This window comes from Rhipicephalus microplus, chromosome X (assembly GCF_043290135.1).
Source record: "Rhipicephalus microplus isolate Deutch F79 chromosome X, USDA_Rmic, whole genome shotgun sequence".
Lineage (NCBI taxonomy): Eukaryota > Metazoa > Arthropoda > Arachnida > Ixodida > Ixodidae > Rhipicephalus > Rhipicephalus microplus.
The window spans coordinates 5343363-5357148 of NC_134710.1; the positions used below are offsets into that span (position 1 = coordinate 5343363).

At 44.4% G+C, this 13786-nt stretch overlaps 1 protein-coding gene across 3 annotated transcripts in view; it reads right to left on the bottom strand.

Annotated features, from left to right (window-relative positions):
• The window catches only part of LOC119175634 (carboxy-terminal domain RNA polymerase II polypeptide A small phosphatase 1), a 117964-nt gene that overhangs the window by 44941 nt on the left and 59237 nt on the right, over positions 1 to 13786 (bottom strand). For all 3 annotated transcript variants that reach the window (XM_037426544.2, XM_037426541.2, XM_037426542.2), the window contains one exon: positions 6603 to 6701. In XM_037426544.2, the coding sequence (XP_037282441.1) occupies positions 6603 to 6701 (99 nt within the window). The remainder of the gene's footprint in view (positions 1 to 6602; positions 6702 to 13786) is intronic.

Below are 13786 nucleotides of genomic sequence, written 5' to 3' on the forward strand. Positions count from 1 at the left end.
AAGAAAAAAAAAGGATGGCTCTCAAGAATTCGAGAAAAGAAGACCAAACTGATGTTATAATTGCCAGGCCTTAGGTCACTTTGCCGAGGATTGCGAAAAACCAAAGTCAGTGGTGCTTTCATACGTGAGCGAAAGCGAAGACAACTTGAAGCTTCTCCGTCCATACATGCAGGATTTACGTATTAACGTAAAGCGTGCAGAATATTAAGAGACAGCGGTGCACACATGGCCCTAGTTCAGTCTTATTTTGTAAGCATCGAAGTTTATAATGGAAATTAACTTGGATTAAGTCAATGCTAAAAAAACGCAGCATTTGGTTACATATAGCACGAGTCATAGTCTCCGGTCCTTTCGAAGACCTGGAGACAGCGGCAGGCTTTTCGAAGTCACTGTCAATGGACTACCCGTATCTCTTTTCAAACCATTCTGAGTGTTTGTTACGGGAGCGTGGTCAGGAAATCGGAGAAGGAAGAGTGCAAACATTGACGCGCTCGCAGGCCCGCCAAATCGTGGCTCAGCTTGCAGATGAACCAAGTAAGCGTTCGGATAAACAAGAGGAAGCCCATTCGGAGCTACAACCAAACAGGTCTGTTCGATTCGCCTGCACCACGTGAAAGTTCACGAGGACTTGTGTACTTCTCACCTCGTTCTTGATAAATCTTCATTCAGATTGATATGTGGGGTTTAACGTTCCAAAACCACCAAATAGATGCACCCACTTGGGGTTCTTTAACGTGCACCCAAATATGAGCACACAAGCCTACAACATTTCCACCTCCATCGGAAATGCAGCCGCCGCAGCCGGGATTCGATCCCGCGACCTGCGAGTTAGCAGCCAAGTACCTTAGCCACTAGACCATCGCGGCGGAGCAAAATCTTCATTCAGGAGTTGAACAGAACATTGATCCACACGTATGATAAAAACATGACTGCGCTTGGAGCGACGTCAAGTAAAGCACCGTCATAAACTGTTTCCTTGTAGGGAAAAAAATGACGTATTCCCTACTTGCTTCAAGCCCTGCCCTTGCTTTTTAAATGTAGGTTATCTTCATGCTGCAGTGACTTCTATTCTTAAAATTTACTTTACGGTTTATCTGACACCCGCCTAAATGATTGATTCCCTCAACTTTCGTTCGAGTACCATAAATGGGGAGGGGGGGGGGGGGGGGTATGCACGGGATCTGCTATCAGAGCTTGTGTTTAGTTCAGCCCACTACTGGATCAACGAGACATCACTCATTTCGTGCGTGGTGGTTTCGTACAAACCTTCCGTAGTTTATTTATTTTCTTATGTGCCGTTTACCGGTGTGACATTTTGAGAGCTGAACTAGTTCGCAGAATGTGTCGATAGCGGCTCCTGGTACTGCCGCCTGCCTTTGCCGGCGTACGACCAGCGTGCCTTCGCCTTTGGTGACTGTGAATGCTACACGATAAACGAGATGCTGTACTCTACAGTTGTCAAAGCGATATTTTGAAGGCCACTGTTTCGCTGCAGTGGTTTTCCATGATTGGGTAACGTGAGTTTTCTAATTATTATGCTATTGTGCTAGTGAACAGTCGTGTCGCAATTTCATCTGGGACGTTTTTGGTGTAAACTGCAAGTACACCATTCGGCTAATAAGACAACTTGGCTTCTTAATCTCTCTTGTTGGTCTTTCTTTTGTGCATGCAATTAGCGAGCCATAACGCACTTATAAAATTGCATATTTATAATGCACGTAAAAGGTCAACGATAAAGAATAATTTCAATTTTCTGCTATGCAGGGCCAATGCACAATGTTGCTACCGTTTCAGGTTGCGACATATTTCATTTTTTATTTTTATTGGCAGTTGTCCCCTTCAAACGGAGATGGTGATGGTGACAACGAGCCACCAACTACTGCATCTATGGTCTGCTATGGAAATTACGCAACCAGTTTACATATACAGTCGAACCCCGCTACAACAAAACTGACGGGGTGCGGGAAAAATTTCGTTGAAGTGAAAATTTCGTTGCAGTGAAATCGAAAAAATATAGCTGATCAGAGCTAGCAAAACAAAGAGACGTTTATTCTCAAGATTCAAAAAATGTACGATACTTCCTATTCTTTCGCAGCAGCGTCACGACACGATTCTCACCCATGCATAGTGAGGCCATGGTGAAAAGCACGCAGAAACAACGCCAAAAACCGCCTTCGTGAACGAACCAAACAGTTGCATTAACACATTAGCACCAGCAGCTGTCCGCCGTCAAAAGCAGCGACTTTTGCATTATTCCATGTCATTCTGATCATCCATCACTTGCGGCTAGTTGATTTTGTTGATAATGCAGATGAACAGCCGCTCTTATTAGTTACCACACTGGCCAAGCGCGAACATAATGATAAGCATCGGAATCGAAAAAGGCATTCTTTCACGGTGGCACCCAGCAGCTACGTGAAGGAAATCTTGAACTAAGCGACTGAGCTTCAGCTTCAGATGGTCTGCGGCTCAAAAGCACCAGTGGTAAAGGCAGGGCAGTCTCATTACCATCGCTATCGAGCAATGGCGGCGCCTATGCTTGCTGAACAGTAGCGGTATAGCGGCCGTTTCTGGTGGGGCCAACGCGTGTTCTAGACTTCATTGACGCATTTTCAGGCTCTGAAAATGCATTTTGCGAAATGTTAAAGATTGGGTTTACTGCATAAAATAAGTATCCGCACCTGAAATTACATGGTAAATTTCGTTAAAGCAGGACGATCGAAGAAACAGTGTTTGTTGTGGCGACAATATTTATGCATTGACTCCTATGGACTGCTGACGAGGAATCGTGAATTTTTATATGTAGCGAAAATTTCGTGAAAACGGCGTTCGTTGTAGCGGAGTTCGACTGTACCTTGAACGGGGCATGACTGTGATGGCAAAAAGCAGCATAGAGTGCCCATATAAATGCTATCTCAATAATATATCTGAGGCGGAACAAAAATGCATTTGTAAAGAGCCATCGGTTCATTTTTTAGCAAGGTACTGAAGTAATTGTTCTAGCTCAGTAGTCGTGTGCTTGATGGGCAAAAGTGATGAAACTGTCCGCGAGAATTATTTCTCGTGCCAGTTGGGAAGCACAAGTTGTAGTTCGATTTACGAGGGGGGGGGGGGGGGGAGTGTGTTTAGTTGATGGATTTACAAGGATAAGTGAATGAAAGGTAAGCAGGTGAAAGAAAGGTAAGCAAGTGAAAGAAAGGTAAGCCGAAGCTCCACAAACGTCTGCATGATTTGCATGACGAAGAGCGAAGTGACAGACTCAGCACCAAGACCAATGAAACTTCAACAAATAAAACTTCAGCAAATGAACAGAGAATTGCGATTACATCGCCGTGTGACAGTTTGTAGTCTGTTAAATAGAGTTATTTTTTAGACGATTATAATTGAAAAGCTTGAAATTTGCAAGCTATGTGCAAGCAGGGTACTCAAAAATCCCTACCAACCAACACAGACAGCTAAAAAATGCCAGGCGGTGATCTTTCATGTAGAAGCACTGACAAAAGAAACTGTAGCAGTGGTTCGAAAAGTAAAGTTCAATGTGACTATGTAGAAAAGTGAACTAGGGTTGTATTACGGTAAACTAAATGTGCCAATAGAAACTTTTACTTGCGAATATTTATTTTTTAGGTACCAAACGACCCTGACATTTTTAACTACTTGTATTTTACGTATGCTGGTAGTATGCTCCTAGATCTTTAAAACTGCTAATAAACTTCTCTTTGAAGCATTCGAAGGTTGTGAAAAACGATGTATTGCTTCAAGCCCTGCCCTCGCCAAGTTGTGCGCACATGATATGAGTGATAGCTTCATCGTACACATTACGTGTCTTTTAGGTGTAGGTTATCCTCTTTCTGCAGTGACCACTATCCTTGAACGTTATCCTTGCTATGCTATCCTTGTCCATTATGTCAAGTCCGAGCATTCATTAACAAGGTCACCAAACGCTAACGAAAACTTCATCCCTGTCAAAAAGGGGCACTGCAAGCTCCTACCAAGGACGTGCTGGTCCATTTGGCACAGCGGAGCCCGTAATATTACCAAGAAGGCATCAAGAAGTGGCGATTCGCCAATGTAAAGAAGGGCAGTGATAAAGGGGGAATGAATTGAGAAACAGGAAAGGGTATAAAGAAAGCAAACGATGATGAGGCCTGGGTAAAACGAACTGTTAGAGATGATTCATTGAAGGAACATTGCAAGTTTCACACACACAAAAGTATTAAACAATGAACTTGCGGGATCCAAACGTGCAGGCGCCGATTGGCCTGCCGCGCATTTCACTTCCTAAAAACCTGCTACTCGAGCTGAATAATCAATGAGCAGGGCAGCACATGACTCTGGCTGTGGCAGTCTTCCGTTCTCGATGGAAATTTCATGTCTCACAAGCAAAAGAATGTCTGTGCAGATAAAATTGGCCGTTTCTATCACAGAATGCCTATGGCAAGTATAGTTGTTAAGTACCCACTAATGTAAGCCAAGATGCTCAATGAATCAGCTGCACAATCTGTTGGTTAATTACCACTCGCATAATAGGTGCCCTACCTTGGTCGAGAGAAATGAGTTTTTATTTTGGTAGTGATAATGCGCGAAATCTAGATGGCCTGACACATAATCAGCGAATTTCCACGTTTTTTTTCCCCCCCGCGTTCATTTTGATGGAAACACGGGTATTTTGATAGTAATTTTTGGAAATTAGAATGCTTGTAAGCACACCGTATAGCATGCCTTGATTCTCGAGCATGCGAGGCTGCATGCTCAACACGTTTTGCACTAGTGTAGCCTACAGACTATTTCTCGTGAGAAATATGGGCGACACCATTTTGGGCTGTTCAGCCGATGCTTTCTAGTTTTTGTTGTCGCGACTTAAAGGCCATGTAACATCGCATGCACCAACCCAACTATGTTGATGCATATCCCTTTCTGTCTCGTATTTTTTTGTAAGGTGGGAAAAAAAGTTTTTGACAGCTAAGAGGGCTTAGAAGAAGCATGCAAAAAATTTTGGAGACTGTAAGTACAATGGTATTCCTGGTCGAACCATGTCCAGTTTAGTGGGCACTAGGATTCATTTCTTGCACTGATGAGTGAACACGTTCTACTAACTTTGTTAAAAGAGTTGGTTTTGATGCTGCCAGAAAGTTGATCGTCTCACAAAAGCAAAAACTCTTTTGTTTCAATCCAGGAAAAAAAATAAAAATTTCATGGTTAACAGTAGCACATAGCGCCATGACAGGGAAAAACCTAGAAGGGAGCACGCAAAGCATCCACAAGCCAACTTCCCAAGATGGTGCTTTGTCTTCGTGCACCATGCTCTAGGCAGAATTGCCAGGATGCTTCCGTTTCAATTTTTTTTTAATGGTTGGGCTTCAAGTTTGTCGCCTAAAGCCAACTGCAAGTTTTATTATTTTTTTTCTGCATGTTTGGAATGGTCCGATACAGTTGAATCCTGGTGTCCCGTGTACTGGCCATAAAAACTCTCACATTGCAAGCAAACTACTGGTTACAAAAGCAACCTTTTTGCCTAATTGTTTCAAGAGCACATTAGTCAACTCGCATGATTTCAATCATTTGAATTGCAAGAAGAAAGCTCCAAAAGTGATTTTGAATATAATCACACCTTGCGCACGCTTTTCCTCGTGGATGATGCTCATGTTCTATAAGGAAGTGGTGTTGACGAAGAAAAAAACATTCACAATTATATTGCTCGCCTCTTAGAGAAGCTAGAAAAGTAGTTTCGGCTCCGATTGTGGCTCTGCATGTTTTCTTCAACGCCTTTTTTGGTATGTCCAGTATACTGGTCACTGGGACGGAAAGGGATATGCGAATACTGTAAAACTGTTCGTTTAGTTAATTTAGTTTTTGAAGAAGCAAAACTGAAACCCGGCCATAAAATAGCCTTTAAAAAAGGTTGTGCGGCTGTAGTGCGGATATTCACAACTTGAACGAATTACATTATCAGTGGTCTATGCTGTAGTTGGCACTGAAAATTTTGAAAATTTTACCTCACGTAACAGGCGCACCTCGAAATTGGTGCAAGACTTTTTTGGAAAAAAAGTGCACCCATTATGCGGAAAAATATGGTATGTGTTGTGTACTTTATTGCGATTTGAGGGCCATTCAAATGCACCACTCATTGCATAATTCAACGCCTAGCACTATTCTACCCTGCTGCCAAGTGTAGTATTACAGGCTTTACAGAAAATCCTCACTCTAATCGAGAACTTTTCAAAAGCAGATTCAGGTATGGGCATTCACTTACAACAAAGGAGGTTATCTAGTGCAGTTTTAATGATAGTAATTAGACAAGCAATGTGTAGTAACCAGTGACATGCATTTACCAAGAGAATGAGTGCATATGCCAAATTACAGCATACTTTACTAGTCTGCCTTGCTATCTATCAATGAAAGGCAAGTGCATCAGAAGATCAAGTTGATTTCAACTTGTCACTTCTATCATCTGGTAATGTGAAACATCAGTTATTTGTAAGTAAAACTGAACCAGTATATGCAGCTTTACGAGTCATACCGCCAGACAAGAAATGCTTCAGCAAAAAAGCATTTAACTCATTCACAAATGCACACCACATGGCTGGCAGCAGATAACGCACCTTGACATAGTTTCCTCGGTAGAAGACACAAGACTCTCGGAATAACCGTGCCCGGAAGACACCCCACTTGTCCAGCAGGTCAGCCACAGGGTCAGCATACTGAAAGCACACACGTCCACAAATATTTTTCAGGAGCGACACTGACCACCAGGATAACATGCCACAATGCATAATTATTATGCAAGAACTAGGGGTTTGGGAATAGTCGATTCAGAAAGTTTGGTACTATTCACCTCAATTTGAAGAATACTTTTACTATTCCAGATACTCAAACACCACACACTTTCAAAACATTTATAAAATGTGCTTTTGAAGTGTGGAAGTGCTCGGACCAGGCAGTAAATAATCAGTCCACTTTTAAAATTATTTCTACAGCAATGGCCAGCTGCTGCTACTGAAAGTGCATTTCTAGTCAGTATACAAATTTGTCATGTCAGCCAGCCCCACCCAACTAGAACATGTGGCTTCCCCATTGGCCATCATCAAAAAAGTCAATGTGCGCTCCTCTCATGTTGATGCAGGTTTCAAGGTGCTACATAGTTCGGTAGGCATGCATTTGTTTAATTTAACCGTTGTGGATTTATTATATTATTAGTAGAGTACTGTTAACAGACCATAATTATTAATGATTTATTATTAATATTTATGTGAAAATAAAGTACAAAACTTGGTTTTGACACTACCTTGGTTAGGGCGAGTTGATCCATCATTAGAGGAAACTTGAAAAGTGCAAGCAACAAAGATGAAACATGTACAGCAGGACCCATGTTTTATTTACAAATGATGTTTATGTCAAGGGAAAAACATAACATGCCTGCGCCATCAAGCTCGTACATATTCACATATCATCCCACAATCTCTTGTGGGATATATGCATATGTATGAGCTTGATTTCTCGTTTCAAATAAACACCATTTGCAAGAAGCGCAAGACCCGTTATATGCGTTTCACCTTCCCTGTTTGTGCTTTTCAAGTTTGCTCTAAGCAATATTTAAATTTCATGCCCAAATCTCTATGTTTAAAGTCACCGATTTCATATATATTTTGTATTTTGGTGACAAAGGCTACTTTAAAGTTTAGGTTACCTCAGAGGTCCATTACTTTGTTTAGAGATTAGGAATGATGCACGCCCGAAGCTCTTCAGACCTGAGGATAAAGTAGACAAGTTGAACTTGTCTGAACTTTTTATTTTCAGCAATTTAAAGTCGTAAAACATTTCTCAGAAAATAAATTTATAGGGATGGAAATGAACTGCAGTGTTTTGGAACAGCTCAGGCAGCAGGAGTAAAGCTGTTTTGGAGCAGTTTTGGTGCAGCAAAAGAAGAGTTTTGGAGCATGTTCAAAGCACCGAAAGGCGTGTTTTGGAGCAACGCAAGTTAGTTTTGTAGAACTTTTCAAATAAAACATCAATCAAAATTATTGCTGGTAAAATTATTCCAGTGGTTTTCACTAAGCATTCAGTACTGATGAGCTTACCAAACTTACCATCTGTGTGCGTGTGTGTGTGTGCATGAGAGATACAATATATGCCCATTTCATACTCAGCCTGTAACGAAAAAAAAAACATATTCTGGGTGGTAAAAACACAGAACTATTCCTTCACATGGACGTATCTATTACAAGGAGTCTCGCAATCGCCTCCGCAGCGTTGTGCCTGATGTGTGAAGAGGAGTATACAGAATCGCGGCACACTTCACTTTGAATTTTGTTATCATGATTAAACACACTACTCTGTTCATCTGTGCTTGGTCTGAAGCGAAGTTCGGACCAGCAATTCGCACAACAAATCTGCGTGCACGATACAGAGAACCGCCCGGCAGCGACTGTGTAGGCAGCATAGGCGCCGCACTATACTAATCAAAAGATGACCCGAGTGCACGCGACCGCTCTGTGTTTCAATGGCTGTGAGTTGTCACTCAGTATCATATCATGGTGGAGATATGCACATACATACCGCGGAAAATCGATAGAGTTCGTTCTGTCACTATTTCAGTCGCTGTGTATCCAGGACACTTCAATAGTTTCCTTTAAGGGGGGAGGCTACCTTCGAAGGGCAACTTTTTTGTTTGTTGAGATATCTTAATGAAATTTTCAGGGTACACTAATAGCAAAGCCATTTGAATAACCACAAAGTTTCATGCAGTTATGTTCACTGGTTCCCAAGTTACAGCCATTTATCAGGGTAGTCCACATGGGTCCCTTAGTCAGGGTCTGGAGAATTTGAAAAATGTGCTAGCACTGTGAAATTCACTATGATGATTCCTGGATAGGTGCTTTAGGGCAAGACAGAGCCCTTTTTTTTAAATTTCCTTGCCAAAAAATGTTAGCAGAGCACTGAATTTAGTGTTCACAATTTTGCTCTCATCAATGAAGTTTTAGTTAATTATTACAAATTATAGACACAATAAATTGAAAAAGCGGGCTTGTCTTGCCCTGGACAATTTATTAAGGTGCATAATAAAAAAAACCGATAGAAATCAGACCAGCAGTTCCAGAGAGATCACCTGACTAAGCAGCCTCACTGGCCAAAAAAGTCATTCTGAGAAAATTGACTTCGAAAGTTTCAAACATTTATTATGGTCTAAAATGACCCTGCAGAGTAGCTTGATGTGTCCTTAGGCTCTCTTTTTCTTTGCCGCTTTTCCTGCTTCTCATTCATCCGTTTCTGAGCCTTTCTCAGGCGCAGAGAGTCTTTCTCTGCAGCTCGTTGAATGGTTAGGTGGCCAGGTGTGAGTCCCACTGATGACGACGACAACTCTTGGGTGGCCCTGTAGCAGCCGGCATTATACCGCAAAACTGCGTCATGCAGTGCTGTCTCGACAGCAATCAATGATGCATGTTGCTCCTTGGGCATCAAGGACCATAGGACAGAATGGAATGACTCCGATGCATTTTGCGTCTTTGCTCCCAGGCAGCGTTGCAGTAGAGAAGCCAGGTAGACTGGCAGCAGCGCTTCTGCAACGTAGCCCGGAAGATTGTATTTGTGCTTTGGAGGTGGCACGCCATTCCCCTTGCAGGCATTATGACGGCACCACGAGTCTGCACCTTCCGGGCACAAGTCATGGTGAGGATCCTCGTCAGTTGAGGTGACGTGATGACGCCATCACTGCACGCTGCATTGCAGCCACATTGTTTGAATTGTTCCGCAGTGCCCAGCTATAATAGTCTGTGAGTTTATCAATAAGGGCTTTTGTCAATCTGCCCTTCCCTCCCAGAGCCTGTTCGCTTTTCTGCACAAGATTACGTAGGGCTGTGCCCATCCTCTTCCGGACATGGTTCAAGCATTCTTCTTTCACAATAGGGACTAGCCCATAAACATTGTCTTGTTGAAGGGCAGAGAATGTGGCGCTGTCCCCATCAGATACAATGGTTGTATACCGGAGGTTATGCTTGGACAGTGAACGTGAGAACAGTTACAGCTGCTTACCTCCATCCTCCCAGACTTGGCATCAGTGTTTTTTTGGCACACATGGTGCTTCTACCAGCTTGCATAGCCCTTGTCTTCAGGCTTCGGTCCTACCTGGCAGCCGAGACACTGATTCGATAAAACTACAGCATCCAAGATGAGGCCTGTGCACGTTTTGTTTGCAAAAAAAAAGGATAAAAAAAAGAAAACGAAGTCACACTGCTGCCGACCGAAACACCGATCAAGCTAAGCCTAAAAAGCTCGTGTAGCCCAGGGCCGGCATGCATGCAGCGAACGCTCGTTGTGAGTTTCGATTACAAAACTGAACAGTGGAGAATCACCATTCATGAAAACTGTGCCACGTGATCACAGACGCGTCATGAGTCACGAATAAAGCACCCAGGTGCCCGTTATTATAGTTTAAAATGGTTTGAATGCGCGTTCCGTCACCACGGCTTCACATGTAACCAAGTCAAACCTTAAAGCAACCTTAAACCTTAAAGTCAAAGTTCCTTATGCCGCACTAACACTTGTTATGCTTCATATCTGCCATAAACAAGCAGTGACTGGAACCACCTTCCTGCCTCCATCGCTGCGATCAAAGAACCTGCCGCCTTCAAAGCTTCAATTATTAACATATTGTTCAACCACTCCTCTCTGTATTGCCTTTGAGCGCTGAGAGTATGAAAATAAATAAATTGTTTCTCAACCTGCAGACACCGATGTGCAGATTTCATGTGCGATGACTTTTTCATATGCAAAATGCAATGACAACTGGCTTGTCTAAATAAATTTGTAGCTAATGGGCGTAAACTGGGAATAGGCTGCACACGTTTTGCCGCTCACAGCAATTTGAGAACCCATGTGCATGCGCCGGAGCATTTGGAAGACTCGTCTCATGCAAGGAAATGACTTCACATTTACTGTTCCTCGCTCACTGCAAACGTGCACGCGTAGGTGACTGCGCGCAGTAGCATTCACATGAAAACCGCAGTGACCAGAGGAACGCGCTACGCACAACAAAGAACCGGAGAGTCAATCCCCCTACGCTCCTCACTCGACTCTGTGGTTTTTGCTAGCCGACAGTGGCGCCAGAACACAGCCTAGCTAGTAGAAGCAGCACGCTCAAGGCACGGCAGCACATTTTTGCGAGTTCACACATATTTGCAACAGCTTAAAGGAGATTATGGCGGCACCATGGGAGCCTTAGTCACTAGAAAGATGTAAAAAAAAAAAAACATGATTGGGTGCATCTTGTTAGTCACACTCGGCCTTTCTTCCCCACTGAAGCTGAGGTTCGCATCAAAATTCTAGCTTTCAAGGCTGTTTTGGAGCAGTTCAGCGCAATTTTCACGATTTTTATGCTTTTGGAGCAGCTTGGCGCAAGAAAATGGAAATGTAGCAAAAATGCGCAAAATGCGCAGCTGTCTCACCCTTTGCTTCCACAAGATGGGTTGCATTGAAATTTACGCTTGTTGAAGACCTTGTTCATTTAAGCTTTTCGACAAGCATGACAAACACATGCAGGGGCTTGGCAGAAGTCCTTATCGATAACGATAACTTGTACAATATCAATAGGTTTTCGCCGTCGCTGTCATGTCCTGTATAAAGTCTAAATGAATAATATTCCTTCGTGCTTTGTGTGTTTTACCCGTGGATAAAAGCATGCAAGCGGCGGCGACGAACGTAGCTGAAGCAGGAATCAAACAAGCCAGCCCATGTAGGTCGCTTAGAGGGCGCATGCGGTAATAGCACCTTGCTCAGAAGGCCTCCCATCGAAGCAGAGCAGAAATGCCATGGCCGTCTTGAACGAACATGAGAAGACACGAGGGCTGGAGGGAGTGGGGAGGGTGTTATGACCGGCGTCAGCAGGCGCCATGCTGTCGCTCAGAAGCGTAGCCGGGCCGCGTTCCCACGCCTGGAACTCCAGTTTTCTCGGAACCAGCGTCCAGAGATGACGGGGGAGCGGCGCTCTTTTAATCCCCAAACAAGTAGCCGACTCGCCGAATGTCTATGCTCGCCAGCTATTGTCCCTGCTAGCCGGCGGATGAGACGTCCTGTCGCCACGAAGCTGTAAGCCGTTCCGGAGGGGACAACAAAGAGCGTATTCCTTTGAAGAAACGGCGACCGCCGCCACAAAGTGCCCTGCTAATTGAGCGGACAGATTGGCGGACCGTTTGATGTCTGCTGTCCGAAGCTTGGGACCCCTCGACCAGCGACATAAACGACGAGCAAGAGCCTCTCTGGCGCCACCTTTAAGTGCAGTGATCTTGACTCGAAATTGGATGTTCACGTGCGCCGTGCCTGCTCGTACCTTTCACCTGTTGTGTGTGTGTGATTGGTGTTCCCCGCAAGAAGGAGGAGCCCGACAGGGCTTATAAGGACGCCGCCGAGTGCGGGACGTTGCTCTGAACCAAGTAAAGGTTTAACCACCACGCTCGTGGTTTGTGAACTCTTAACATCATGCTGTAAATATTTGTAAATAGTGCCATAAACCTGTTTGTTTTTCGTATCCCCATCTTGTAAGCGGTCGTTTCCTCAACCCGAAGCTACACCACGCTACCACAGCTCACCGGGATCGCAACACGGGTGATCAGCGGAGGGATTCCCGACAACTGGTCGTCAGCGGTGGGATGCGACTCGGCACCCCCCGATCGCAACAACTGGTTGGCAGCGGTCGGATTCGAAGCTACAAGTGACAACAACAGTCGGCCCAGGAGAAGCAGCTGGCTCGAGACATGGATCACGTATGGGTGAGTGCTTGGCTTTTCCTTTGAGTGAACCAGGTTCTAAAAGAGGGTAAATTTTAGAACTGGTAGTTAACTTTGCCGAAAGACTCAGTTTCGCCGTTTCGGAAAGTTATTTTGGAAGTAGCGAGCACTCAGTACGATCATGGACTTACGGGAGCTGCAGAAGTCAGACTTGTTGCTGTTGTGTGAGGAATTGGGGATCGATACAAAGGGTTTGGCACGAAAACCCATAATCATTCAAGCGATTAATGATTTGGGGGCTGATGATGAGGAACTAAGTGAAGAATGGGACCTCATCATCGAAAGAAAACTAAGAGCAGCTCAGATGGAAGGAAAGAGTGAACACGAAAGAGAAGGCCTCAAGAGAAAGTTTTTCAATCAAGACTATGAGTTGCGTTTGAGAATGGGACCCCAGCGAGGAGTACTTCTCGAAAAGGAGGCAGAGTTCGAGATGTCTAGGTACATGCAGCCATATGAGGTATCATGGGATATGGGCCTGTATCTCAGACTCTTTGAACGAAAGTGTAGTCAACTTAAGTGTGAGCGAGACACCTGGTCTCAGAAGCTACGCACGGTTCTGCCCTGCGAGGCAGCGGATGTTGTTGCGCGACTCAGTGAGCAGCACGCGAACAACTATGAAGTCATCAAAGCAGAGCTAATCAGGAGATTCGGAACTTCTGTTAGCAAAAAGAAAGAAAGACTCGCACAGGAGTCTGAAAGCGAGGCGCGTCGCAAAGCGCCGGAAGTTGAGGCGCCTCATAAAGCGCGACAGGAACAGATTGCGCCAGAAAAGGGCCCGCGAATTCTCGAAGGCGTCAATCTAGAGCATGTCGAGAACGAGCCCTTGGCCGGTCTCGAGGTAGAGACAGTATCAAAAGACGGTCCTTGCGAGGATGAGGTGTGTGCCAGCAGCCCTAATGGGCTCAGTAAGGAGCTGGAAACCATCCTCATGCCTCGAGAGGACGTCTCGAGATCGTCACATGCAGATAGGATTAGCACAGTGGCTAAACACAGCGAGAACGCGACGC